The sequence below is a fragment of the Macaca fascicularis genome, chromosome 1, assembly GCF_037993035.2.
Source record: "Macaca fascicularis isolate 582-1 chromosome 1, T2T-MFA8v1.1".
Classification (NCBI taxonomy): Eukaryota; Metazoa; Chordata; class Mammalia; order Primates; family Cercopithecidae; genus Macaca; species Macaca fascicularis.
In genome coordinates this window covers 203,339,515-203,364,378 of record NC_088375.1, presented here as the reverse complement: position 1 = coordinate 203,364,378, position 24,864 = coordinate 203,339,515, and the positions used below count along the sequence as shown (strand labels likewise).

General features: G+C 55.2%; 1 protein-coding gene across 12 annotated transcripts in view; it reads right to left on the bottom strand.

Moving 5' to 3' along the window:
• COL16A1 (collagen type XVI alpha 1 chain) overlaps window positions 1-24,864 on the bottom strand; it is a 51,447-nt gene that overhangs the window by 15,498 nt on the left and 11,085 nt on the right. For 7 of the 12 annotated variants that reach the window (XM_074012807.1, XM_015439262.4, XM_045375997.3 and 4 more), the window contains 39 exons: window positions 24,720-24,761; window positions 24,550-24,594; window positions 24,413-24,448; window positions 23,966-24,028; window positions 23,460-23,504; window positions 23,279-23,374; window positions 23,048-23,086; window positions 22,389-22,433; window positions 22,228-22,254; window positions 21,601-21,711; window positions 21,184-21,219; window positions 20,905-20,940; window positions 20,716-20,826; window positions 20,321-20,356; window positions 18,147-18,182; window positions 17,994-18,038; window positions 17,543-17,674; window positions 16,726-16,761; window positions 16,468-16,575; window positions 16,054-16,176; window positions 15,895-15,948; window positions 15,651-15,692; window positions 15,278-15,313; window positions 15,138-15,191; window positions 14,878-14,946; window positions 12,973-13,017; window positions 12,855-12,881; window positions 12,025-12,084; window positions 11,786-11,833; window positions 11,614-11,667; window positions 7,244-7,297; window positions 6,993-7,025; window positions 4,713-4,829; window positions 4,586-4,627; window positions 4,406-4,492; window positions 3,633-3,677; window positions 2,623-2,667; window positions 825-878; window positions 198-251 (listed from right to left, as the gene is read on the bottom strand). In XM_074012807.1, the coding sequence (XP_073868908.1) occupies window positions 198-251; window positions 825-878; window positions 2,623-2,667; window positions 3,633-3,677; window positions 4,406-4,492; window positions 4,586-4,627; window positions 4,713-4,829; window positions 6,993-7,025; window positions 7,244-7,297; window positions 11,614-11,667; window positions 11,786-11,833; window positions 12,025-12,084; window positions 12,855-12,881; window positions 12,973-13,017; window positions 14,878-14,946; window positions 15,138-15,191; window positions 15,278-15,313; window positions 15,651-15,692; window positions 15,895-15,948; window positions 16,054-16,176; window positions 16,468-16,575; window positions 16,726-16,761; window positions 17,543-17,674; window positions 17,994-18,038; window positions 18,147-18,182; window positions 20,321-20,356; window positions 20,716-20,826; window positions 20,905-20,940; window positions 21,184-21,219; window positions 21,601-21,711; window positions 22,228-22,254; window positions 22,389-22,433; window positions 23,048-23,086; window positions 23,279-23,374; window positions 23,460-23,504; window positions 23,966-24,028; window positions 24,413-24,448; window positions 24,550-24,594; window positions 24,720-24,761 (2,268 nt within the window). Of the gene's footprint in view, window positions 1-197; window positions 252-824; window positions 879-2,622; window positions 2,668-3,632; window positions 3,678-4,405; window positions 4,493-4,585; window positions 4,628-4,712; window positions 4,830-6,992; window positions 7,026-7,243; window positions 7,298-11,613; window positions 11,668-11,785; window positions 11,834-12,024; window positions 12,085-12,854; window positions 12,882-12,972; window positions 13,018-14,877; window positions 14,947-15,137; window positions 15,192-15,277; window positions 15,314-15,650; window positions 15,693-15,894; window positions 15,979-16,053; window positions 16,177-16,467; window positions 16,576-16,725; window positions 16,762-17,542; window positions 17,675-17,993; window positions 18,039-18,146; window positions 18,183-20,320; window positions 20,357-20,715; window positions 20,827-20,904; window positions 20,941-21,183; window positions 21,220-21,600; window positions 21,712-22,227; window positions 22,255-22,388; window positions 22,434-23,047; window positions 23,087-23,278; window positions 23,375-23,459; window positions 23,505-23,965; window positions 24,029-24,412; window positions 24,449-24,549; window positions 24,595-24,719; window positions 24,762-24,864 lie in introns of those variants that run through there. The other 5 variants (XM_045376017.3, XM_015439249.4, XM_045376003.3 and 2 more) reach the window with 4 other exon arrangements.

Below are 24,864 nucleotides of genomic sequence, written 5' to 3'. Positions count from 1 at the left end.
AGTGGTGGGACCAAGCCACGCTGCAAGGGGGCCTACAATGGGGACAGGAGGCTGCATGGACTTTAGGCAAAGGAAGAGGCTGAAATGCCCGTGAATGGGGAGCCCGCCGAGGGTTGCCCAGCCTGGCTCTGTCCTGACCACCAGCCCAAGCCTCCGGTATCCAGCACCCACTCCCCAGCAAGAGTCCCCTTACTCACAGGCAGTCCTGGGGGGCCCATGGCACCTGGGTAACCTGGTTGCCCTGGAGGACCCTACGAAGAAAGGCAGACATGATGGATAGCCCCCCAACATTTCTGTTCTCCCCTCGCTGGGTAAGAGGGTAGCCAAAGCTAAAACCTCTGGGGCTGCCATCTAGCAGGTGCCAGCCTGCCCCAGCACTGCACACTGGGCCATCTCCCCAAGCCCCAGGTCCCCTTGGTCGTGACCTCCACCACAGACCTGGGCTGGGGGTGCGAACCCCAGCCTGGCCCAGACCCTGACAGCTGAGCCGGAACAGGGATCCCAGAGCAGGCGTGAGGACCAGGGAAGAGGGGGTGGGCAGGGATGCTGAGTGACGAAGGCGGAGGGCGGGAGGGGAGCCCTCAGGGACGCTGCTGGAGGACAGGGGCTATGCATGCTTCTGGCAGGGAGTCAGGGCACATGGAGATCGGCCTCCTTTGCTCCTGGGGGAGTGTGGAAACCTCACACTGAGGGAATCCTGGCAGAAGGGCAGAGAGTCATAAAGAGTCCACCTCCCAGCTTCCACTCGGCAGCCACCCCTCGGAGCCCAAGCTCTGCCTCCCCAGCTCTTCCTCCTTTTCCAGCCCCTGCCAGCTTCCTCTTACCGGCTCCCCCTTGTCTCCAGTCAGGCCTGTGAGGCCTCGCTCTCCTTGAAGGCCCTTGGAGAGAAAAATCATGAGAAACTGCAGGAGCGGGCTGTCCCCACCCAGCCCCTGACTCCTTCCCCCTGCCCCACTGCCTTCTGTTCCCACTCCAGGCAAATGTGGAGGCCAAAGTGGCTCTCTAGTGTCCCTAGCAAGGTGACCCGTAAGGGTGTGCTCCAGCAGGATGAGTGGTAGAGGTGTGAACCCCCACATATGGGTGCCTTTCAGGAGGATACTCTGCAAGACAGGTAACTGTAGAGATATGCCCTCCAGTGGGGGTGACTCTGGGAGGGTACCTCTCAGGTGCCCGTCACTGGTATGCCCTGCCATGGTAACTGACTGGGGTACACCTTTAGGAAGCTGACAGATCAGATGTGTGCTCATTCTGAGGGGCAACCATCAGGAGAGGTACCCCAGATGGATGCTGCCACCAAAGTGTATCACATCATCAGACACCCAACACTTACCTGTCCAAGTCCCCCACCCCAAGCCAAAGATCACTTTCTTGGAGGGAGGCAGGGGAGAGACACAGGCAGGCTGCCTCCAGAGCAGTCCGTCATTTTGTAGGGTGAGAGGGCATGTCACTTTCCACGAGAGCTACAGCCCCCACCCCTAATTCCTTACCCCGGCCTTTGCGGGTGCCGCGCCATTACGGGCATCTTTTGTGCCCCCTTCTCCCTCATCCCCTCAAGAGACGGCGCCCAAACCTTTCCACGACACAAGACAGATGGCTAGACGGACAGATGGCCCCTTCACCCAAGCAAGCAGAAACAGACAAGGCCCGGCCACAGATGAGGAGGTGGGGACAGATGGAACTGTGACGAGGAGGGGCCCTGCTCCTTGAGCCTCCATCACCAGGCCTGGGAGGAGAGGAGCCAGGACCCAGGAACACGCAACCTGACAAACAGGAGGTTAGTTTCCGTGACCCAGGAGGGAGCAACAGTGAGGCTGGGGGTGATGTAAACACACCTGTGACGATGACGAAGGCAGAGCAATTAACGACACCTGGCAGAAGGAGCCGGCCAAGGTGCCGGGCACAGAGGGGCAGGGCCGCACGACACCCAGAAACCCAACTGGCTGGTATCACATGCCCCGCCTTGGAGCAGACTGGGACTGGAGCCAAGGAAGAGGAAGGGAAGAGGAGGCAGCTGAGAGTTTCCTCTAGGACGATGGAAAAGGTGCAGGAAGGGCTGCCTTTAAATCCCTGGGTGCCTCTGGACAGCCCTGCCAAGCAGCAGGGCAGCAAACCTGTGCCAGCCTGCAATGTGAAGCCCTAAAGCTTTGGCATCTCTGCTGGGCTCTGAGCCAGGTGCCTGGCAGGGTCCCAAGAACTACTTTCAGCAAATCTTCAGGCAACACCGAAGGTGGTGAGAAGCAGGAGGCAGAGTGAGAAGGCAGGAATGGAGGAGCCCCCTAGAGGCACCAGCTTAAGAGGGAGGTTCACAAGCTCAGGAGGACTTGCGGGAGTGCTGCAGGATGGTGGGAGAAATGGAGAAGGAAGACAGAACGTGGTAAGAGAGAGAAGAGGAGAGAAAGAACACAGGAGAGGAGGGAGAGGAGAAAATGAAAAGGAGTCAGAGACTGGGAGGATGTCCAAGCTGCTGTGACCTCAGAGAACCCGTGTCGTTAGCTACCGTGCCTGAAGGGGGACAACAAACACGGAGGACGGAGGTGAAGGCACGACAGGAGGGAGACAAGCAAAAGCCACAGAGACCTGGCTGATGGGGGGAGGGGAGGTCGAGCAGCGCTAGGTTCTTACAGGCAATCCGGGGGAGCCAACAGCACCAGGAAAACCTGGGGGGCCCTGGTGGGAGAAACAGGCAGGTCACATCTCGTAGGCACAGTAACCCTGGACAGCCTGGAGGGCACAGTCTGGGGCTTGGGGGTCATGGGGAGAGGAGGTCATGGGAGTATTTTCAAGGCAACTGGAAAAGAGACTCCTTGAAAGTCTTGGCTCAAAAGACAACTGTTCCTCCCTTGGCTCCGGGAAGATGGGCTCCTCCGTTGACAGAGATGCGGAACCGCTCCAGAGTCAGAGTGCTTCCTGAGTCTTCCGGAGTCTAACTGAAGACCCGGTTGCCGCAGAAGCCCGTTTCTTTCAGCCTTGCCCACCATGCCTGCCACCCGACCTCCAACTGTCCCCCGAGTGGGGGCTCCCTGGCTCTAAGACAGCTCCCACCAGCCATTTTCTTCTCCAAAGAAAGCATTTTCAGTTCTTTCAATCTTTCCTAGTCACTTCTATTTTCCTGCCATGTCGACATCACAGAGGACTCCAGAATAGATGCCCTGGTCTGGTTTTTGTAGATTTACCCTAGAGATGGCCCTACAGAGCAATGGAGGACAGCTCCATCTAAGCCCCGAGCCCTTGTGGGGACTGGCATCACAGGGGCATGGAGAGGTCTGGCCGTCATGCCGCGTGCTTCCCTGGCTGGGAGGCTGGGAGCCTGAAGCCTAGGTCCCCTGCTGAGGGCAGCCTGGGGCCACTGTGGAAAGCGCAGCAGGGGGTAGGGACAGGGAAGCAAAGATGTGCCTCTGAGGACCTCCCCTAAGCAGGACCATAGGCAGTGGGCAGAGCAGGGTGGTTCCAGGGCATTTGGTGGTAGGAGAGCACAGTTCCTGCAGATGTTCTGTGGAGGGACGGGGAGGGCAGTGGAAGTTCCCTCCTCCTGCCTTGCCCAGCCTTTTGGGGACAAGGTCGCAGGATGGTGTCTGAGCGTAACGACCCCTTTGAGAGCCTCTCAAGCAGGCCAGGGCACCACAGATACTTACAATAGGGCCTGGAGGACCCGGGGAGCCCCTCATGCCAGGCGGACCCTGCAAAGGAAGCCAAGGGAAATGGATGAAGAGGCCCAGGCCCCATAGAGCCCCCGGGGTTCCAGCAGCTTTCCTCCCAGCTTGCCAGGGCCAAGGTCAACAGAGGGCAGCTGTTGTCCAAGCAGAACAATCTTTCATTTGGCTCATTCAATCATCCTACAAACATTTATTGAGCAACTATTATGTACCAGGCATTAGTCCAGGGGCTAGGATCACAGCATAAACAAAATAAATAAAAACCCTTGCCTCAAAGCAGTTACATTCTAGGGGAGACATGGACACTAACAAATAGAATAGGAGCTGGCACATAGTGGTGTTGAGTTGACACCTGTGGAATGTTCCTGAATGAAGTAAATAGGCAGGATGCTGGAGGGTGATTAGTATGATGCAGGCCAAGGGGACTGGAGGCTCTGGGGTTGGTGTGGTGTTCAATTTTAAAGAGGGTGGTCAGGGGAAGTCTGAGAAGGAGACACTTGGGCAGAGCTGAAGGAGTGCAGGAATGAGCCCCAAAGAGTGTTGCAGGCAGAGGACACAGCTGGGCACTGGGAAGGAAGAATGTGTCCTACCCTGGGTCCTGTGTATCCCAGAGGAGCCATGTGCCAGGAGAGCAGATGAGTCCAGAGTGGTAAAGGGCATCAGTCACGTGAGGCCTCAGAGGCCCCCAGAAGGTCTCAAAGGCAGACAGGGCCCCAGCCTCTTTAAGGATGAAGCCTCATCCCTAGTCTTACCTCTTCTCCTCTCTGGCCTGGCAATCCCGGAGGACCAGGCAGGCCTGGGCTCCCAATGCATCCGGGATCTCCCTCATTGTTGTCGCCCTGGAAAAGGATGGAGATGGTGACAGTGGGCAATCAGGGCCTCTTTCTGTGGAGCATGGGGCATGGTCAGGGGAGATAAGGCGAGGCACTCACCCGGGCCTCCTCGGCTCTTGGGCGCTCCAGCGACAAAAAGCACTGCAAGGGACAATGAGAGGCACTCTGTCTGATGAGGCAGCCAGGGAGCCCTCCCACACGGGGCGGCCTCAAGCCCGGTCCCTACCTGGGCGCAGTTGTCGAGGCCTAGCACACCAGGGATGCCCTGGTCTCCCTTCTCTCCCTTCTCCACGAGGTATGCTGGGTGGGCCCTCTGCCCCTGGACACAGTCCCCGCAGATACTCTGATCAGGGAGTGGGGAGAGGAGTGGGGTCTGGGTCAGAGAAGGCCAGGATGGGCCAACTGGGGAGCCCACCTGAGAACCCAGAGCCGGGGCTCCCTGCCCCGCAGTCTTCCCTCTTCCCACACTCCCTCTCTCCCCAGCCACATCCCTACGGCAGCTTTGCTCCATCCTCGGGGGACCCACTCCCATCAATTGGCTTTGAGTTTCCTCCAGGAAGAAGCTCTGGTAGAGCTAAGCCAAAGCCACTTTCCAGACAGGCGTGTGGGCGGAGGCGAGGGGCCCGCAGAGGGACCATCTGTCCCGGCTGTTCCTGCAACCTGCACCCACTGCGAGGACAAGCCACGAGGAGCGAGGCTGGAAAGGCTGGCTCCGAATGCCAGCTTCTCTGCCCAAGGGAGCAAAGGAACAGCTGCAGGAGGAGCCAGGCCCTTCCCAGGAGCCCCTGGGACAGATCTCGGATTGCTCACAGGCTCCTGGCTCAGATTGCGCCACCAGAATTGTCTTCCCCACAGGAAGGGGTTTAACCTTCTTTAGGTCACAGACCCCTCTGAGAGTTTGATGGAAGCTGTGGGTCCTTTTCCCAGAAAAATCAAACCCACTAGTGAAAACCAGCCTGTAGTTTCTGAGGACTCAGGAGCCTGGAGCCTGTCTGTGGCCAGTGTGGCGTCCACAGACGCCCAGGCAGGAGCCCCTGCTCACTTTCACTGCTCACCACCAAGCCCAGTGATCATGGCTGGCATTTACTCAGCACCCATGACGCTGGGCACTGTACATAATAAGCCCTGCACATGATCACATCCCATCGTGACGGTGCAGCGAGGCAGGGAATCTATAAGCAGTGTGGAGATGGGAAAGCCAGCACTCAAGACAGGCGGCGTGACTTGTCTGAGGAAAGTGGGAGTCTGGATTGGCGTGGGCCTGTCCTAGGCCACAGTCAGCACTCTCTCCCCAGGCTTCCTGGACTGTGGGTGCAGGTGGTGCTGGGGCTGGGTCAGCATGCCCCGGGGTGCCATCTGACCCCTTCTCCACACTATGCACAGTTTCTATTTGGGATCCTCTGAAGAGCACCTGATGAAGATGCCAGCAGATGAAATGTTACAGGAGAAATGTCAAATCCTGGATTTGGAGTCACACGATCACTGCCCAGTCATTGACAGAAGCAGAGGGGAGAAGAGCTTGGGGTTTTGTTGCCACAACCCCACTGTACTCCAACATGTAACTATTCCCTAGAGATTACCCGGACCTCCTCTGGCTGCTTCTGGAGAAATCTGCCGTTCAGAGCAGGGGAGGGATAGAGAGTCCCCACGCTCTGCCCTGACCAAGGCCCATCAGGGTCACAGGATGTCCAGGGCACTGACTAGCCAGTGTCAGAAGAGGGTGGCCAGGATGAGGGGGGCTCTGGAGGCCAACACATGGGAAGGACTCCTGAGGATGCTGAGTCAGAGGAGAGAAAGTCCAGGAACATAAGGGCCTCCTTCAAAAACCTGAAGGCAACCTGGGGAGTTACTGTGCTCTCGTTTCTAGAGGTGACTAAGCAAAGATGGGCTATGCAACCCTTGATTCCAGTCGGAACTTCTGCTCAGTTTGGGAAGCCGGACCAGGCCCCAGCCCTCTGGTAGGGTATTAAGGCTGTGTACAGGCCCTGGCACAGGCCGACCCTCTGACCAGGTCCGAAGTCCCCTTTCTTGGACTACCAGAAGGGCTTCTCAAATCCATCTCCTCCCTGGATTCCTTCTGGATTGACTAGAGAACGGCTGAAGCTTTCTTCCAGGCCACACCCAATCTCACAGCCCCCTACCACTGCACTTTCCCCCACTCTGCTTTGCTTTGGAAGCTGCTGGGCTCTGCCGCGGTGTGACCCGGGTGCCACGCGGTCTCATTGCCAGCTGCTGCGGGCAGGCTTCAGGGCTGGGTTCTGCCGACAGCATCTGCCATGTGGGCACCGTCACAGGATTCCTTTAAGCACTCATTCAGCAAATGTTGCCTGGGGGCCTGTTACAAGCCAGGCATCAGCTAGGCCCTCATAGACAGATGCTTGGAACGCGTATTCCCTGCAAACTGCTGCTCTCTCTGCGAGGTGCCACACAGCTGAGCACTTACTGAGAGAATCCCCTTAGGAGACACCCCCGCCAGCTCACACTTCTCTCCTGGGTACCCTCTTACCTTAAGGAGGTGCTGTTCAATTGGTAAGGATCCCTGCAAGAGACAGATGTGTGGGCTCAAGCAGGTGAGGGGAAGGGACATGGAGACTTATGGGATCAGGTAGAGCCTTGGCACATGCCATGCACCTTCCAGCCTCAGAAGGGGGAGAGAAGAGGGACCCCCACTGCAGCTACCGGGCCAGCTTCATAGCTTGAGCAGCCCTGGGAGGGGCAGGGAAGGGGCATGGACAGGGAGTCCTGGCTGGTACCCACCAGTTCCGCAGTGAGCCCAGGCTGTCCTGGCAAACCGTTGTTTCCAGGCACTCCCTGTAGCCAAGAAGAGACACGAGTGAGTGGGCTCCATCTCTCTAGCCTGCTGGTCAGCCTGTTTCCTTCTCATCACCCCGCCTCCTCTTCCCCTTGTCCTGCAGGGCTGAGAGCCCTGGTTGGCACAAGGCTGACATCTATTCTTGGCTCAAAAGCCTCTCGACCCTCTTTATAGGGAAAGCCAAGGAGGCCCAGAAGAGTGACCCCCCCAAACCAGTCCAACAGCGAGTGTTTTCCCCACACACCAGAGGAAGGTCAGAAATTGAGTAGAGGGTCTTCCATGGAACTACTGTTTATTTCTGTGCTAAGTCATTTTTCTATATTTTCTCTTTCTCTTTCTTTTTCCTTTCTTTTTTCTTTTCTTTTTTTTTTTTTAGAGACGGGGTCTCACTCTGTCACCCAGGCTGGAGTGCAATGGCATAATTATAGCTCACTTAGCCTCGAACTCAGCTCAAGCGATTCTCCCACCTCAGCCTCCTGAGTAGCTGGGACTAGAGGTGCTCACCACCACGCCCGGCTAATTCTTTTGTATTTATTGTAGAGACCAGGTCTCACTGGTAGGCTGGTCTCAAACTTCTGGGCTTAAGTGATCCTCCCACCTCGGCCTCTCAAAATGTTGGAATTATAGGCATGAGCCACCACACCCAGCCTACTTTCTCATTTAATCATCACAGTTATCTTGTTGAACTAGGTGCTGTTATCTCCATCTTAAAAATAGCACAAAGAATCCAGAGGAGGCCGGGTGCGGCGGCTCACACCTGCAATCCTAGCACTTTGGGAGGCTGAGGCGGGCGGATCACCTGAGGCCAGGAGTTCAAGACTAGCCTGGCCAACATGGCAAAACTCTGTCTCTACTAAAAATACAAAAATTAGCAGGGCTTGGTGGTGTGTACCTGTGGTCCCAGATACACGGGAGGCTGAGGCAGGAGAATCACTTGAACCTGGGAGATGGAGGTTGCAGTGAGCCAAGATCATACCACTAAACTTTAGTCTGGGCAATCTCAAAAAGAAAAAAGAGAACCCAGAGTAAGTACTTGCCAAAGGTCACAAGTTGAGCAAGGCACAGAGCTGAGGTCCAGAGCGAGGATCACTGGCTTCTAATCCCTCTCTTAACCACGATTCCAGCATCAGTCCTCAACAGACATCCTCAGAACATTCACGGACACAGCAAGGGTGGGTGCTTGCCAGTCAGGTTCATCTAGATACAAAATTCTGACTACCTGTGTAACTTTTGGCAATTTATTTGGGGGAAGAAATTCTATGCCTCAGTTTGTAAAACAGGGATAGTTTATGGTGAGGCTTCAAGGAGACAATGGCTGCAAGGATGGTTATGTTAGATGCATGTCATCCGGACACTGTTCCCCTTGCAGATTCCTGAGGCACATTTGCATATTAAACACTCCATGGAGGCAGGGAGTATGTTCCATTTTGAATCCCCAGTGCCCGACATGGAGGAGGTGTGCATTAAGTACGTGTTGAGTGAATGCACTGCTGCTCAGCCTGCTCCTCCCTGCACAGGATTTCCTTGGCGCACTCTGAGATATGGCCTCCCTTCAAGTCCCAGCTCCCAGCAATGGAACATATCACCAGCCCCCGAGCAATTTCCAGGCAGACTCTACCAAGCCTGGGTCAGACCTGGAGCCAGCCACTATCCAGCCGTGCTGGCATCTCCGTGCACCATCAGGTCTTAGAGCAGTGCCTGGCACAGGGAAAATGCCTTGAACATGTGAACTATTTTTATTTATTTATTTATTTATTTATTTATTTATTTATTTATTTATTTTGAGATGTATCACTCTGTCTCCCAGGCTGGAGTGCAGTGGTGCAATCTCAGCTCATCGAAACCTCCGCTTCCTGGGTTCAAGTAATTCTCCTGCCTCAGCCTCCCGAGTAGCTGGGATTACAGGCATGTGCCACAAAACCTGGTTAATTCTTTTTGTATTTTTAGTAGAGATGGGGTTTTGCCATGCTGGCCAGGCTGGTCTCGAACTCCTGACCTCAAATGATCCGCTGACCTCGGCCTCCCAAAGTGCTGGGATTACAGGCATGAGCCACCATGACGGCCCAAACATGTTGATTATTATGCCCTAAATCATTATTCATCCCCTGCTCCCCTCTCCATGGCCAGTGTGTTAGTTCAGGCCTGATGTTTTGTAATTGTTTACCCAACCTCCCAGAACTAAATGTTCTACCTGCTGTCCTACTGTGGAAGCGAAGTGCAGCCAGAATTGAAACCTAGGCTCAATGACCTACTAGTTGCCTCAGGCAACTTTCTTGACCTCAGTGCCTCAGCTTCCTCCTCTGTGAAATGGATTGAGATGAAATGAGATAACTAAGCACTGGGACTATACGGCCTTGGATGAGTAAGTGCTGTACATCCCTGAGCCTGTGTCTATACTTCAATAAAGGAGCTGCTCGGCCCTTCTGGATCCCACCTGGCATGGGGCAGGTGCCTGCCAGCAGCAGCCTCGGCTTGGTCTCACGCGCTGGCACTAGGCGAGGACTCTGGTGCCTGGGACCAGACTCAGCAGTCACTCTTTTCTGCCTCATTCCCCAGCATGTCTTGGCAGGGTTCACGCTACATCAGCTCTCACTTATTAATGGGTCACTTTGAAATGACTCTTATGCTTCCCCAAGGAAACTGCAAGCCCTCTGCAGACAGAATCCTGTTTCCTGGCAGTGTGGCAGGAAGCCCCAGACACTCGGCAAATGTGTGGCTGCAAATCTGTGGCCTGGGCTCTAGTTCAGCACTTTCACTGGGGTAGAGAGAATTGGGATCCTGGCAGAGACTCCCATCAGCAACAGTGGCTCACTAGAGCAGACTCCCAGCCCACAGTGGCAGGGGAGGTGTGCCAAGGTAGCGGGAGCAGGGAGGGAAGATACGAAATGTATCAAATCATTGGGGCAAGGAGGAGTAGCTTGTAAAAAGCTTCCCTGTGATGCTGCCCTGCTTCTTCAGGTGAGAATCACTCTCTTAGGAGCTGGGAGCCAGACACACAGACGGTGGTGTCTATGCCACCTAGAACCTCTGGAAAACATGGCTTGGTATGCAAACCACTGGGAACTGTCCTGAAAGGCATCAGAAGAAGGCAAAAAGGGCCTTGCATGGGGAAGCCCTAGTCCAGCATTGTCAATTCCTAATTGGGTGGCCTTAGACAAGATACTTCGTCTCTCAGAGCCTCAGCTTGTCCAGCTGTGACTTAGGAATAATAACACTGCCTTCCTGTTGGGGCTTTTTATGTAAGGCTCAAATGAATGAAAGAATGGATGTAAAATAATAATAGTACTCGTCATCATAATAATGATAGCTAATGCTTTCTAAGCATTTGTCATATAAATAATATATAACAGTCATGGGCACAATTCTATACACTTCACATGCATTAACTTGTTTAATACTCACAAAAGCCCTATGAGTTAGGTGCACTTAGCAGAAGAGGGCAGTGAGACACAGAGAGGTTAAGGAACTTGCCTACCATCACACAGCTAGCACAAGGCAGAGCCGGGATTCAAGTTCAGGCTGCCTGGCTCTGGAATGTACCCTTTATTCACAGCGTCACACAGATCTTGGCTCCTAATGCTCTCCCCTCACTATCTCTGGCTTCCTTGCAATTCCCCAAACACATCAGGCACATTCCCACCTCTGGGCCTTTGCACTGGCTGCTTTCTCTGCCACAAAGCCTCTCCCTCACAGCTTCTCTCCTCATCTCCTTTCAGTTTTGATTCAAACGTTACCTTCTTTTCGGTACATTTTGCAAATACTTCTCCTGCCCTCGTCCCATTTTCTATCCTCACTCCCTTCTTTACCTTTCTCCTTCGTACATATCACTTTCTAACACACTATATTTTATTTATTTATCTTGCTTATTGTCTGTCTTTCCTACTGAATATAAGCTCCAAGAGGGCAGGGGCTTTTATTTTTAGCCACTACTGTATTCACAGCACTTAAAACAGTGCTGGAAAAATAGCAAATGTGCAAAAACACGTGTTGCATGAATGAGTGTTGAATGCTGCTCCAAAACAGTGGGCCGGGCTCTGCACCAGGGTAAGGGATTTTTATCTGACCCAGATTGTGGATTCCTGACAGCTGATGCAACAGGGCATTCCTTGAAACCGTGCTGGGAGTGCAGAGCCTGGCCGAGAGGCTCAGTGGGCCCTCCTTGCCACCCTGGTAGGCAGCTGAATAGAGGAGTGAGAAATGGCATGTCTGTGTTTTTGGGGTGGGGGAGAAGCGTCCTTGGGGTCCAGCCTGGAGCAGCCACCCTGACCGCATGAGCTCTGCCACCCAAACTCCTCCTTCTCTTCTCCCCCTTTACCTGCAGCCCGGGCACTCCAGGGGGGCCTGGTGGTCCAGGAATACCTGGTGGACCCTGAGGGAGAGAGGGAAGAGTCAGAGCCAGCAAAGAGCTCTGCCCCATGGCTGAGAGCAGCTGTTTAGGGTGGACAAGCCGTGGGGTGCTGGCGGACAAGAGGAGACAAGCGACACACCTGCGGGCCCGGCTGCCAGGAGCTGCCCATCCAAAGTCCCGGAGCACCCTGGGTGGGAGTGGGGGTCGCAAAAGAAGGGGAGAGGTTATAGGCAACGTCTACACCAAGCGCGGGGCTGCGTGGGGAGGCGGATGGCTGGGGTGTGCGGCCCTGCAGAGCCCTTGCACACTGGGCACCAGACGAGGCTGAAGCTGCTCCTCTCCCCCGGGCTGGGGGAAGGCTCTCACAGTGCCACTTACCGGCATGCCAGAGAAGACGAGGTCTCCTCGAGAGGGGCAGGAGCACTCCCCTGGCTCACCCTGAAAAGACAAGAGCCTTTGTGAGACATGGACGAAGACAAAGGGCCTCTTGAAATGGACATCCGAGAGGCATGGGGCTCTAGAGATGGAGAGGCCAGGGTTTCAATCCAGGATCGGCCTCTTATGATGTTGCCCTTGGGCAACCTGTTCAACCTCTCTGCACCTCAGCCTCCTCGCCTGTAAAATGGGAACAGTCATTCCAGGCGCACGGAGTCTCAGGAAGACAAAATGGATTCGTGTATACAGGGGTCCTGTCGCATGGAGATTATTCAGCAAACCATGGTCCTGCTGTTACAGTCATCAGTTATAACCTTGTCTGCTGCCATGCAGGTAATCTCATCTTCAGTACAACTGCAGCCCCGCTCCCCTGGCTTCCATGCCCTTCTCTCAGGGGCCCCTCACCTCTCTGCCCTCTCACCACTAGTCCTTCCCAGCTCACTTCCTGCCCCATCCTCTGACTCAGCCCCCATTTGAAAATGCAGCTGCCCTCCTAAGGGGGCCTTGGAGTTTTCCAGTCTCCCATAATCCTGGTTGAGTCTCAGGCCAGCAACCAGGTGAAGTTAGGGATATGTGGAGCCCCTGGAACCAGGGAGCTTAAAATTGAGTTCCTCAGTCACACTAGCTGCATTTCAGGAGCCCAGGATGCCTCCTCCACCCCCATCCTCCAGTCCAAGGCAGCTTCATGTGCACAGGCTCCCCTGATTCGTGGTGGGAAGGCTGGAGGGGCTGCTAACCCCCCAGCGTATGGGTCACAGGCCCTTGGAACTCACCTTCTCTCCTCGTGGTCCCTTTTCACCCTGCAGGGAAGAAACACAGAAAGGTGAGCAGATATGGGTGCCGAGGCAGGGCCAGCCATGGCTTCCTGCTGTCCCGAGACACTGTACTCACTGGTGTCCCTCTGGGTCCCGTCTGTCCTTGCTGCCCATCACGGCCCTGAAGGGAGAGAGCCCAGAGTCAGAGGGTGAGACTGGGCAGCGGCCAGCCATCTGGCCTGCTGCAGAAAGGGGCTGTAGGACAAACAGCAGCAGCGCCAGGCTCCTCTGGCACCCAGGGCCCAGGGCCCACGTTCCAGAGGAGCAGACTGAGGTGCCGGACAAGGAAGAAGACTGGCATTTCCTGAGCACATCTGGGTGCCAGCCACCGGGCCAAGTACCCGTCAGGGAACATTGAATGGAATCCCCTCTCCCAGTCCAGCAGGACGGTATTGTTCTGGTTTTCAGGTGAGGAAACTGAGCCTTAAAGAAACTTCATGATAGACCCAGCAGCCAGCTGCAGCCAGGCGTGTGTAGCCTGAAGTCTCTGCTCTCTCCTCTCTCTCTTTAGTGCTTGATACACTTTCTCCCTATCACAAAAGTTGTGTCTGTTGACCTAACTGGGAGAAGGCGATTTCAGCCCCTTTTTTATCCACAAAAAACTGGAGACTTTGAGAAGCTGTCACTTGCCTAAGGTCACACCCCTAGCAAGTGTGCGGCTGAGGACGAGAAGCCTGCTGGATGGAATTCAGCATGAGGAGAGGTCTGGAACATTCTCCTGGAAAGGCAAGCAGCTTGGACAATGGCATGGAGTCTGCTCAGGCCAGGAGAGGCCAGCCTGGCCACACAGGGCGTTCCCATAGCTCCTTCATGTGGGCTCCTCCACCTTCACACTTGGGACTTGAAGCTCCCTGAGGACCTGGCCCACGTCTTTCATTCTGCCCTGGGGCTCCCTGGGACAGGCAGGAATCCTGGCTGTCCAGCTCTGCGGGGCAATAGAGACTGGCTGTGTGGACTTGGGCGAGTCCCCGCCCACTTTGGACGTTGGTGCACTCTCCTATCAGTGAATCCCAAACTGGAACTAGAATTTCTCCAGGGATCCGCAAAGATAGAAGAGGATACAGTTCACTGGGCTATTTTTAACATTAACAAAAGCCCAAGACAAATTACGCATTTGCCCACCACCTGGCATGGAACAGACTGGCTGAAAGGTAGCATGCCTTTGATTTAGGCTGCAATTAGATTATCTGGTAAAATTCTAGCAGGTTCATGTGGAGTAGAAGCTGACGACTACACAGGTCTTTGATGACTAAAAATGAGAAAATGCACTTATGATTACTTAATCCGTGCAATTTGTTCAATAGACACGTCTTTTAAAACACGGGAGCCACTGGGGGAATAGTACAAAGGGAAGGTCTTTCCAATTACACTGGAAGTAGTTGCTGGTCTGGATCTGTGCTGTCTGATACCGTAGTCCATAGCCACATGGGGCTATTTAAATTTAAATTAATTAAAATTAAATGTCACTTAAAATTGAGTTCCTCAGTCACACTAGCTGCATTTCAGGTGCGCTCAACAGCCACCTGTGGTTGTGCCGAACACAGCGTTTCCATCCTCATAGACAGTTGTACTGGGCAGCACCGGTTCACATGTCCCTAATGACTAGGGATGGGCTTTGAGTCAGACAGGCCTAGGTTGAAGTCCGTGGCTCTGCCTCCTCACCCTCTGACCTTCAATTTCCTGATCTATGAAGTGAGTTCCCTTACAGGGCTGATGTGAGGATGACGTGAATTTCTGTGTTTAGAGCTTAGCACAGGACCTCAGCATGATCACTGCTCAAAAAATGGTGGTGAACATTATTGTATTATTCAAGCATTCCCTTAAAGGAGTGAGGTCTTCCTTGTCTGAGGCTGGGCTGAGGCCTCTCTCCTCCCATGCCCTGTGCTGCTGGGATGGGCAGGGTCAGCTCCATGCCCTCTTCCCAGCAGAAACATCCTTGGTTCCAGCAACACCACCAGAATGGAGCACAGAGAAGACTTACTGGAGGCCCAGAGACACTGGTCCCAGGAGGTCCCACGGGTCCGGTGGCTCCTTTCACCCCTGGAGATCCCTGTGTAAGAGAGGGTACAAAGGTTGCAGGGGCAGAATTGGAAGCCAGCTACAACTCAGCAGGTAAGACACATCCCGACAGGTCTTAGGCAGCCCTCTGATAGGCAGCACTTGGCCCCTGTGTCCCCTGTGCCTGCTGCTGGGACACTCTGGAATACTGCAGGCCCAATGCCCATGGAGGCAGAAGCTCACCTGGGCACCCTTCTCTCCAGTGGGGCCAGGTGGTCCCCGAGGTCCCGGAAGTCCCTGCAGATGGAAGCACAGTTAGTTAACCCATATCCTAGAATGGCCCTCTCGCCTGCTATCCTCCTCCAGGACTCAGGCAGACGTACCTGAATGCCAGGCAAACCCGGGGCTCCAGGCTCCCCCTGCAAGTCAGAAAGGGCAGATTAGCACACAGCTGCCACAGCCAACCTGTTCCTCTGGCCCTGCCACACCGGCAGACCTGGTCTGGGTGGGGCATCTACCAGCCCAAATTCAGAAGAGCTCCCCAAGGAGACCCTGAGGGTCAGAGAGGCTGGGGCCAAAGGCAAGTCCCTGACAGAAGCAACAGCAGGCCAGGGTTATGGCCTGACTCCTGGTCCCAGAACTAAGTCCTGTGCATCTGGGGGCAGGCAGAGCCCTGCAGTTTGGGAGTGGATGGAATTAGGTAGTTGGCTAATAGAAGTGTTAAGGGGACAGGCAAAGGCAAGGCTAGAGACTCACCTGGGGTCCCTGGACTCCCCTTCCTGGAGGCCCTGGCTCTCCCTGAAGAGGCAGAAGGACAGTCCCTGGCTCGAGGTTCCCCAGTCACCCTTCACCCTTCTCCCTAGCCCCTTCTCCCCCAGCTTCTCCCTGCCCTGCACCCTGCCTCCATTTCCCACTCCAGGCCCACTGCCCCCATGGATCGGTCTATCCCACCCCTTGCCCTCACATAGCTGCAGCCCAGGGCCCCAAGACTCACACATACCTGCATGCCCTTCAGACCTGGGGGCCCTTGAACTCCTGGTAGACCGGGTTGGCCCTAAAAGGCACAAGGTGGCCCATGGAGTCCCTGCAGGGGAAAGGGGGACAGGAGGGAGAGGAGGCAAAGCCCAGGCAGGGAAGGGCCAGAGGGCAGGCAACTCACGGGTTTACCAGGTCGGCCCACGCCTTCGGGACCCGGTTCTCCTTTGGGGCCGGGCTGCCCAGGCCGTCCTGCCACATCTGTCACTGTCCCCTGCAGGCTGGGGCAGGCAGTGCAGCCATCACCCTGGTCAAAGATGGGTACAGCCTGGAGCCCATGAGCCAGCGCTGGCACCCAGGCCAGGATACCCTGCACCCCTCTGAACACTCTGCCCCTTGAATGCTCCCACCTCAGCCTGGGAAATCAAAACAGGCCCCTGACACTCCTAGCAGAGGAGAAGCCCCGAGGAGCCTCCACTCAGTGACTCTGAGAGCCGTTAAGGCCCCAGCTGGCCCTGCAGTCCTTCCCTCACTGGTGCGCCACCTGATTTTTTTATGCAGCAAACTCCCCTGACCCCAACCACCCCACCTGACTAACCTTTTCTCCTTTTGGCCCCGCAGGGCCTCGAACTCCAGGCTCTCCTGACAGTCCTGGCCGCCCTGTGGTTCCCGGCATTCCAGGGTCTCCGGGATTCCCAGCATCACCCTGTAAGGAGCGGAGTTCAAGGAAGGCAAGGCTGACTCACGGTCCTTTGCTGGGGCTGAGGGTTCAGGGCTAGGGAAGGAGGAAAAGGAGGCAAGGAGGGGATCTGAGAGGATGCTGTGCCCACCCCCATGCCCACAGAGGGCCTCTCACCTTCTGCCCCTTCAGTCCACGCTCTCCAGCCTTGCCCTGAAGAGAAAGAATTTCCAGCACCCGCTCACTCATACCAGCCACCCTGAAGTGCCTGGCACCACATCAGTTTGGGGCATACAACAGTAAATAAACAAAACCAAATCTCTGCTTTCGTGCTAGTGAAGCATTATTGCCCAGGGTCAGAGGAGAGATTTGTGCCAGACTCCTTGCCTGGGTGACATGGGCAAATTAGCTCATCTATCTCTGTACCTCAGTTTCTTCAGCTGTCAAATGGGGATGATAAAAATAGTATAGGCTTCTGCCCTATAAGGATCCTGTGAGGTTAGACAAGCGAATATGTCGTGTGCAGCAGTGCCTGGCACATAGTGTCCACTGTGGCAGTGCTGGCCATTACTATGAAAGCAGTAACAGTGATAATAACCACAGTGGTAACTGCCATTTCCCCAGTGCCCATGGTGTGCTGCTAAGCACTTCACACATGTCATTACTAGGCTTTACTCTGTGCAAGAAACAGAGGTGGAGAGAAGTGACTTGCTCAAGTCAAAGACTTAGTAAGAGGCAAAGCTAAGATTGGAACCCAGGTCTCTCTGGTCCTAGGATGGCGCTCTTTCTGCCCACTCTGACATACTCTGTCCCAGGATAAAGGGCAGAGACCTGTGAGGGCAGCTCCTTCTGGAGACAGAGGCTCTGACCCCGCCACACCCTCCCCACTACCCCCAACTGCCCAGGGAGTCAAGAGACCCAGGCAGGACCCCTCCCCTGTCCTAAGCCCTGCCTGCATCCCCCTCCAGAGGCCCCTGCCTATATCCCACCTCACCTGTTTTCCTGGCAAGCCAAAGCCTGGAGGCCCAGGTTCCCCCTTCTCTCCGGATGGGCCAGGCAAGGCCACCACACGGACATCCCCATCCTGAAGGTTGGACAGGGCTGGACACGGCTCACAGGGCTCCCCCTGCCAGGCAAGGACATTGGGTTAGGGGGTCCTCCAGGCCCTAGTGCATTTGAGCCAGGTTTGGAATCTAGGGCTGGGGAATGTCACTGGGTCTGACACTGCACCTCTGCTGGGTGAGGAGTTATCTCAGGAAAGATGAAGGGAGAACAGGAAAGAAACAAAGGTGGAGCTGAGTGATCAGGGGTCTCGTGCTTTGCCAAGGAGTCAGACTCTGCCTAACAGACAGCAAGGAGCCCCAGAGGGTTTGAAGTCGAGCAAAACGAGTGTCTGTCTAGGAAGCTCACCCAGGCTGCAGCACAGAGAATGTCCCCAGACTCACCTTCGCCCCTTTGATGCCTACTGGTCCCACTGGTCCTGGTGGCCCCTGCATGTTAAGACGCTCCATGTAATGCCCAGCAGCTGCCGAGGCCATGCCTGTCAGCCCCTCCCACCTTGCCCTCTCCCAAGCTGTTGCCATCCCAAACATACTTACTGGACTGCCAGCTGGCCCTGCCTCCCCGAAGTTACCCTGAGAGAAAGCACAAAAGCCATGATTGAAGAGGGGATGCAGTCTAGGTGCCAGAGCAATTGCAAACCCAAAACTATAAAAGCAGCCCCTTTGGATGTCCAGACTACCCTCTCACGTCCAGAGAGGAAGAGGGCTTTCTCCAAGGTCCCCAAGGGAGTCTGTGACCAGCCAGGGGCTAGAAGCCCTATTTCTCCTCCCAGCCTCACCTCATGGAATCCAGTCCACCCTCAGCCCTGGCTCAGAACACAAAAATCATGAATGCATTTTTCCAACAGCCTTTCATTGGACACCTTTATACACGGAGCACTGGGCTGAGGCAGTGGGTAGACAGCAGTGAGCAGCACAAACAGTAATGCCTGTTGAGCTTGCACATGCAGAACTTTCTAAATCATTTTAAACAATGGTGAGTACTATGAAGGAAATCAACAAGGTGATGAGACAGAGTAAGTGGAGGTGGTCAGAGAGGTGTTAACCCTGATTATTACCAGAAGAATGAGAATAAGGTCATCCAATGAAAGGATAGGGGGAGGGTAGAAAGGAAAAACATTCTAGATGTTTCTAGTGGGAACCACAAGTACAAAATCTGACAGGTGGGAGTAGTCCAGACATATTCCATAATGGAAAGAAGGTTCACATGGCTGAAGCACGGTAAACCAGAAGAGAAGGGGAAGAAGTGGATGAATGTGGGAAGGATGGGGGCTGGGGCATCCGGGGTCCTGTGAGGCACAGCAGAGCTATGGTAGAAAGTAAGTCACAGAGGGACTGTAAGGAGGGAAATACTGATTATTCTACAAAGCCACATTAAACTACTGGATGAAGGCCAGGCACGATGGCTCACACCTGTAATCCCAGCACTTTGGGAGGCCAAGGAGGGTAGATCATTTGAGGTCAGGAGTTTGAGACCAGCGTGGCCAACATGGCAAAACCCCGTCTCTACGAAAACTACAAAAATTAGCTGAGTGTGGTGGTGCACGGCTGTAATCCCAGCAAATCGGGAGGCTGAGGCAGGAGAATCGCTTGAACCTGGGAGACGAAGGTTGCAGTGAGCAGAGATCGTGCCACTGCACTCCAGCCTGGGCAACAGAGTGAGACTCCGTCTCAAAAAAAAACTACCAGATGAAAACTGGACTGCTGCAGGGCTGCAGTGGCCACGGGCAGGCCCGAGGAGGTTCCACCATGCAGGAGAGAGGCCATGGGAACGCAGATTACCATGGCAGTGGTGGGCATGGAGAGAAGTGGAGGAGTGAGAGAACCCTCATGGGCAGAACTGTCAGGGCTCGCTGGGGGGCTAGAGGCAGGAGGGGACAGTGTCAGGAGTGGAGGACCTGAGGACGACCGTAAGGCTGGGCTTTGAGGGGCTGGCTGTGAGCTGATGACTGAGATGGAGAAGCTGGGAAGAGGCGGCAGGCGGGGTGGGGGTGCAAAGGCCCCACATGCGATGTGACACGTGGGCTTCCCCTGTTAGGGTTGAGTCTGCACACATACTTCAGTGTTTCTCACACTTGAACATTCGTACACCCACAGAACCCCTCATTTGGGTAACACTGCATTAGAAGTTCAAGCCTGCCGTTTGTCTCCAATGCAATCATAAATAGATACGTTAACACAGGCACTGAAATTGACCCAGCGGCATAATGAAGATTACGGTCTCTGGAGCCAGGCTTCCTGGGCTCAATCCCAGCTCTGCATCCAATCACCTGTGTAACTTTGGGCAATTTACTTGGCCTTTCTGTGCCTCTGTTTCCTCATCTGTGAAACGGGAATAAGGGAGCACCTACCCCATAAAAACTGGGAGGGCAAAACAAGTGAACACACTTACAAGATTTGGAATAGTGCCCGGCACATAATAAGCAATAAAGAAGTGTTACATATTGTCAATATTATAAAGTAATCTTGAATGTGCTTAATAGTTTTAGAATATCATCACACCTACACTAAGGAATTATCTTACAGAACATGAGGGCTCTCAGAAATACATTCTTTGACTCCAGTCTGCAAAGCACTAGTAAATTAATTTTACTGTGAATTTACCGTCTGAATCTCTTGTTTATATTACCCTTATTCCCCGCCCGCGCCGCTCCTCCCCTGCCTCCCTGCCTAGAAACCCCAGTGTCCCTGACATCTAACCCAGGTCTCACCTTCTCTCCTTTCAGCCCTGGCAACCCAGCTTTCCCCTGAAAAACAACCAAGACAGAGTCTCAACATCTCCCCGCTCCCACCTCTCCAAGGCTCCCCGGGTCCCAGTGTCCAACCGGAAAGAGAAACATAAGATAGGAATTGTGTCCTTCAGGTAGCTGGACAGTTTCTTCAGTTAGACAACTGAAGCCAGAGGTGCTAAGAGGAAGTTCCAGGGCAAGGAGCCTGGGGCAGCACAGGGACGGAGGGAGGGACGAGGAGACAGGCCTGGGACACCTGCCACTTCCGCTCCCTCCTGATCCCTGCCCTGAGACTTGGGATCTGAAAAGCCAAGGAGATCACCAGTATGGCAAGGATGGGCTGAACTGGGCTGGACTGGGAGAAAGTAGTCACTCACCGGAAGGCCAGGCAGACCAAAGCCAGGGGAGCCCACATCTCCACTGGCCCCTGTGGAGGATGCAAGATGCTGGGCCCCTACAACCGAGCTGCAGGACAAGCAGGACTCCCCCTGTGTAAAGAAGAGGAAGGATCAGAAATACTCCCAGGTAGGCAGAGGAGGGCAATCAGGAGAGCGGGGTTCCCTCACCTTCTCTCCTTTGATGCCTTGGATGCCAGGGTCTCCCTGCAGGGAAAAAAAAGGTTTATGGGCTGAGACAGGGCACGATGGGGCACCCCCAAACTCCCTGGCAATATGCGAGGACAGCAATGTCACACACGCAAACCATCCAAACACCTAGGGGTCCCATAGGGTTCAAGGCCAGCACCCCAGAGGCAGGGTTCATCAACCCACATAACAAGCAGGAGCATGGCGGGGGAGGGAATGAGGCCAGGTTAAGTTACCCCAGTGGAAAGTTCCCGCACGTACCCTGTCGCCTTTTTGTCCGACAGTTTTCGGGTGGTCCTGAAAGAAGGGGTCTGTGAGAGAGGGGGCTCACCCAGTCCTGCTCACTCCTTTCCTCCACCCCCAAAACACACCCAATCCTAGGACACAGCCTCACTCACAATAAGGGTGGACTCCCTCCCAGCTTGCCCAAAAGGCATCCTAGAGTCTCCTGGAAAGTCCTGGGAGGTTGCCATGGAGACCTGAGGTGGCACTCTAGCCCAGCCCTGAGCTCTGTGGTTCAGACCCCTTAATACCATAAGAGCCTAGACTCTCTGCCCATAATCTCTCTGTAGCCATGAGAAGTACACAGTCCCTCTGCCCAACTCCTCTCTATGATCATGCCCCCAGGTTTCTTTGTGTGCTGGGGGAGGTCCCTCAGTGGTCACCCTGGGCACTCACCCTGGCTGATACAGGATCACCAGGCTCCCCTTTGGGCCCTGGCTTTCCAGGGAGTCCGACAAAGCTCTGGAACCCTTCAGGCAGTGTTGGGCACACTTCACAGGGGTCACCCTAGCAGAACGGAAAGGCAATAAGTGGACAGGGTGGGGCTGAGACCCCGGGGAAGGCAAAGGGCCTCTTGCACATACCAGCCTTAGACGCTGGGTCTGCCAGAGCCCCACCCCCAACATCAAAGTGGACAGCAGGAATGCCGCTGGGGCTTCCTGTTCAACTGACTCATTCATTCACCACAAGATTCCAGGGCGGCACAGAACTACATCCTCGCTGTAAGCCTTGAAACATGACTGTGTCCCACTGACAGACATGGAAACTTGGGCTAAGAGACAAGCTAATTGACTCAGACCTTTCATAACCATGTGTGTGGTGGAGGCAGGGTTTGAACCCAGCTCACCCCCAAGCCAGGTTCTTTATGTACTCATTGCACATGGACATCAGAGGAAGAAAGGGTGGGGGGCCCCTGAGGAAGGTCCAGCACCCCTAGGCCTAGGGCCCTTGATGGTCACTGTCGTTTGCAGAGAGGGGGGTCCCATTCCCACCCCGATCTGGGCAGCCAGGCCTGGGACTCACCTTCTCTCCCTTCACACCTGGTTTCCCCTGTTAGAAAAGAGGCAATGGGCATCAGTGCCAGGGCAGAGGGCTGGTGTGCCAACTGAGGGCTGGAGGACCTAGCCCCTCCCTCCAGAGGCCTTGGAAGAGCAAACCTCCCCCACTGGATTGAAGTCACTCACAGGTTTCCCACCAGGGCCTTCCTTTCCTGGGATCCCAGAGCTGCCCTGTGGTCAGAAGAAAGGATAAGGGGGTTGCCTCCTGGCCAATGCGACCTCGGTGCATTCCCCTTTCCCCACCCGTGCCCCTCTGTGATGGCAGAACATTCTTTGCCAAATCTCCCCATCGCCATTTGTCCCATTTGGTCGGTTCCTGTTGCCTGCCCTCCATGTCTAACCCACGTCATTTCAAAGGAAGAGAGAAAATGAGGCGTCTGTGTGCCCCTTCACTGTGCACAGGTTAGGAGGTGATCCGCGCGACCCCGGGGAAACCACAGCATCACAGACAGAAATTTCCAGAGCTTTCTGCACATCCAGGCACAAGGCCCTAAAATGAGCTCGGGCCCTCCAGCAAAGTCCACTTTGGTCTTTACAACACTTAGACCTGCCCATCCCTATACCTGGAACACAGGCTAAGGTTTCAACCTCAATGAGCACCGGGATGGGGACAGGACACTCCCCGCCAAGGGGCCTGGCCAAGCCGAGCCCAGCCTCCTCCTCCAAAGGCCTGGCCTCCTCCCTGGGACTTGTTTCCCCTGTGGGAAGCTGCCCCGGCCCCTTCTCCTGTCTCCTCCTGTCAAGCATGGAGCTCCCCACGTGACTGCATTCCCATCTATGCTTACCTTGTCTCCCTTAGGGCCTGGTGGACCACCTGGATCCCCCTGAGGGCAGAAACAGAGTCAAGTGGAAGTTTCCAGGGACCTCTCACCACAGCGAGATCTTCTACCCTCACCCTCTCCTCCAGCCAGGACTCCTGGGACAGAGCCTTATCTTCCCCGCTTCTTTCCCTGGCCAGAGTGGGAGAGGGGTCTCTGAGAAAAACACAGCAGCAGGAGAAGCAAGGAGGTACTCACCGGGGTCCCAGGCAGTCCTATCCCAGGGGGTCCAGGGAGGCCAGGGGGTCCGGGCTCTCCTGCCAGCCCCTCAGGCCCAACAAAGCCAGGGTCTCCCTGGCACAGACATAAGGTGGGCATCAGAGACCTGCTACCCCAGCCCTGCCACCTCATCTCTACCCCACAAACATCCACAACTCACCTTCTGCCCTTTGGGCCCAATGACACAGATTTCTCCTGGCCGGCCCTGTCGGGGGATAAGGGGGGAGGGTGTACAAACAGCCCTGAGGCTTGGCTATCATGCACGCTAATCATGTGAGATTACGGGATCAGGCTGTCATTAGTTTTTGGGCTATGAATGTTAGTAGTACTATGTTTAGTGAGTATTATGTTTCAGTGTACCCACTGGGAGAGGTGAATGCCCACCTGTCCCACCCTCCCCGCCCCTCCCCCAAACCAGAGCCCACCCTGGTGCCCTGAGGTCAGCACATTGTCAACCTTAGGGTGTTAGGGGTTCGGGGCTCTGAGGCTGGGATTAAGGAGGCCTGGGCTCAGGTCCTTTTCTGTCCCTGCTTGTGCCTCCTGGGGCACAGCCCCTCCCCACCCTGTGTGAGCAAGGGGAGGAGGCTGGATTCCGAAGGTTAAATCCCAGCATTCTCAGACCCCGTGCTGGGGGTTGTGGTGGGGAAGGGGGTCCCAGGCACCTACGTCCCGGCCTGGCTTTCCCGGCACACCCTTGAGGCCTCCATCGCCCTTCTCGCCTTTCTGGCCCTGGGGAAGGAAGAAACACAGTGACCAGGATGAGGGAAAGGCCTGGGACAGCTGGGCAGCTCCATCTGGGGGAGGGACAACTGCCTTCTAGACCCCTGGTCTCTGTCTCCCCTGAGAGTGAATGGCTTCAATCACCACGGGAGGGTAGACAACAGGAAGAACTTCCAGACCAGCCAGGCCACTCACTGGGGGAATCTGTGGCATTTCCCTCCAGGTCGGTTGGGTATTTGGACAAGGCAGGATGACTAGGGCGGGGGAGGAGGGTCCTGCCAGCTCTGTGCCCACTGACATCCTCTCCTAAGAGAACCCCAATTCCTCCTTGCTCATGGCTGTAGAGCCTGCAGACCTCCCTAGAACCCGCCCCTCCAAATCCAGGCTTGTTACCTTCTCGCCTGTTGAGCCTGGGAGTCCTGAGGGTCCCTGAGATGAGGAGGGGAGACAAAAGAAGGGAGGGAAGGAAGGGAGGGTAAGGCTGGACCCTGGACCCAGCACCCCTGCCCTATCCCTGATCCCACACTCACCAGAGCTCCTGACTGCCCCTTCTCTCCCTTTGGGCCTTCTGCACACTGAACAGGGGAACATGGTGTTGAGCGGGGGCAGAGGGTCACCTGATGGGCTGCCAAGCCCACAGCCCCTCCCCAGGGGCTGGCCCCATATTGGCCCTGAAGCAGGCATCACCTCCAAGTCTTACCTGAAGTGGGGCATCCGGGGAGATTCGAACACAGTCATTGCCCTGAGGGTAGGCAACAAGGGATCAGGGGTGGGAACTCTGGGGAAGTCCCCTAGACGTGTTGTGAGGAGGATCGGCCTGGGAACCCCATAGTCCTAAGTATCCC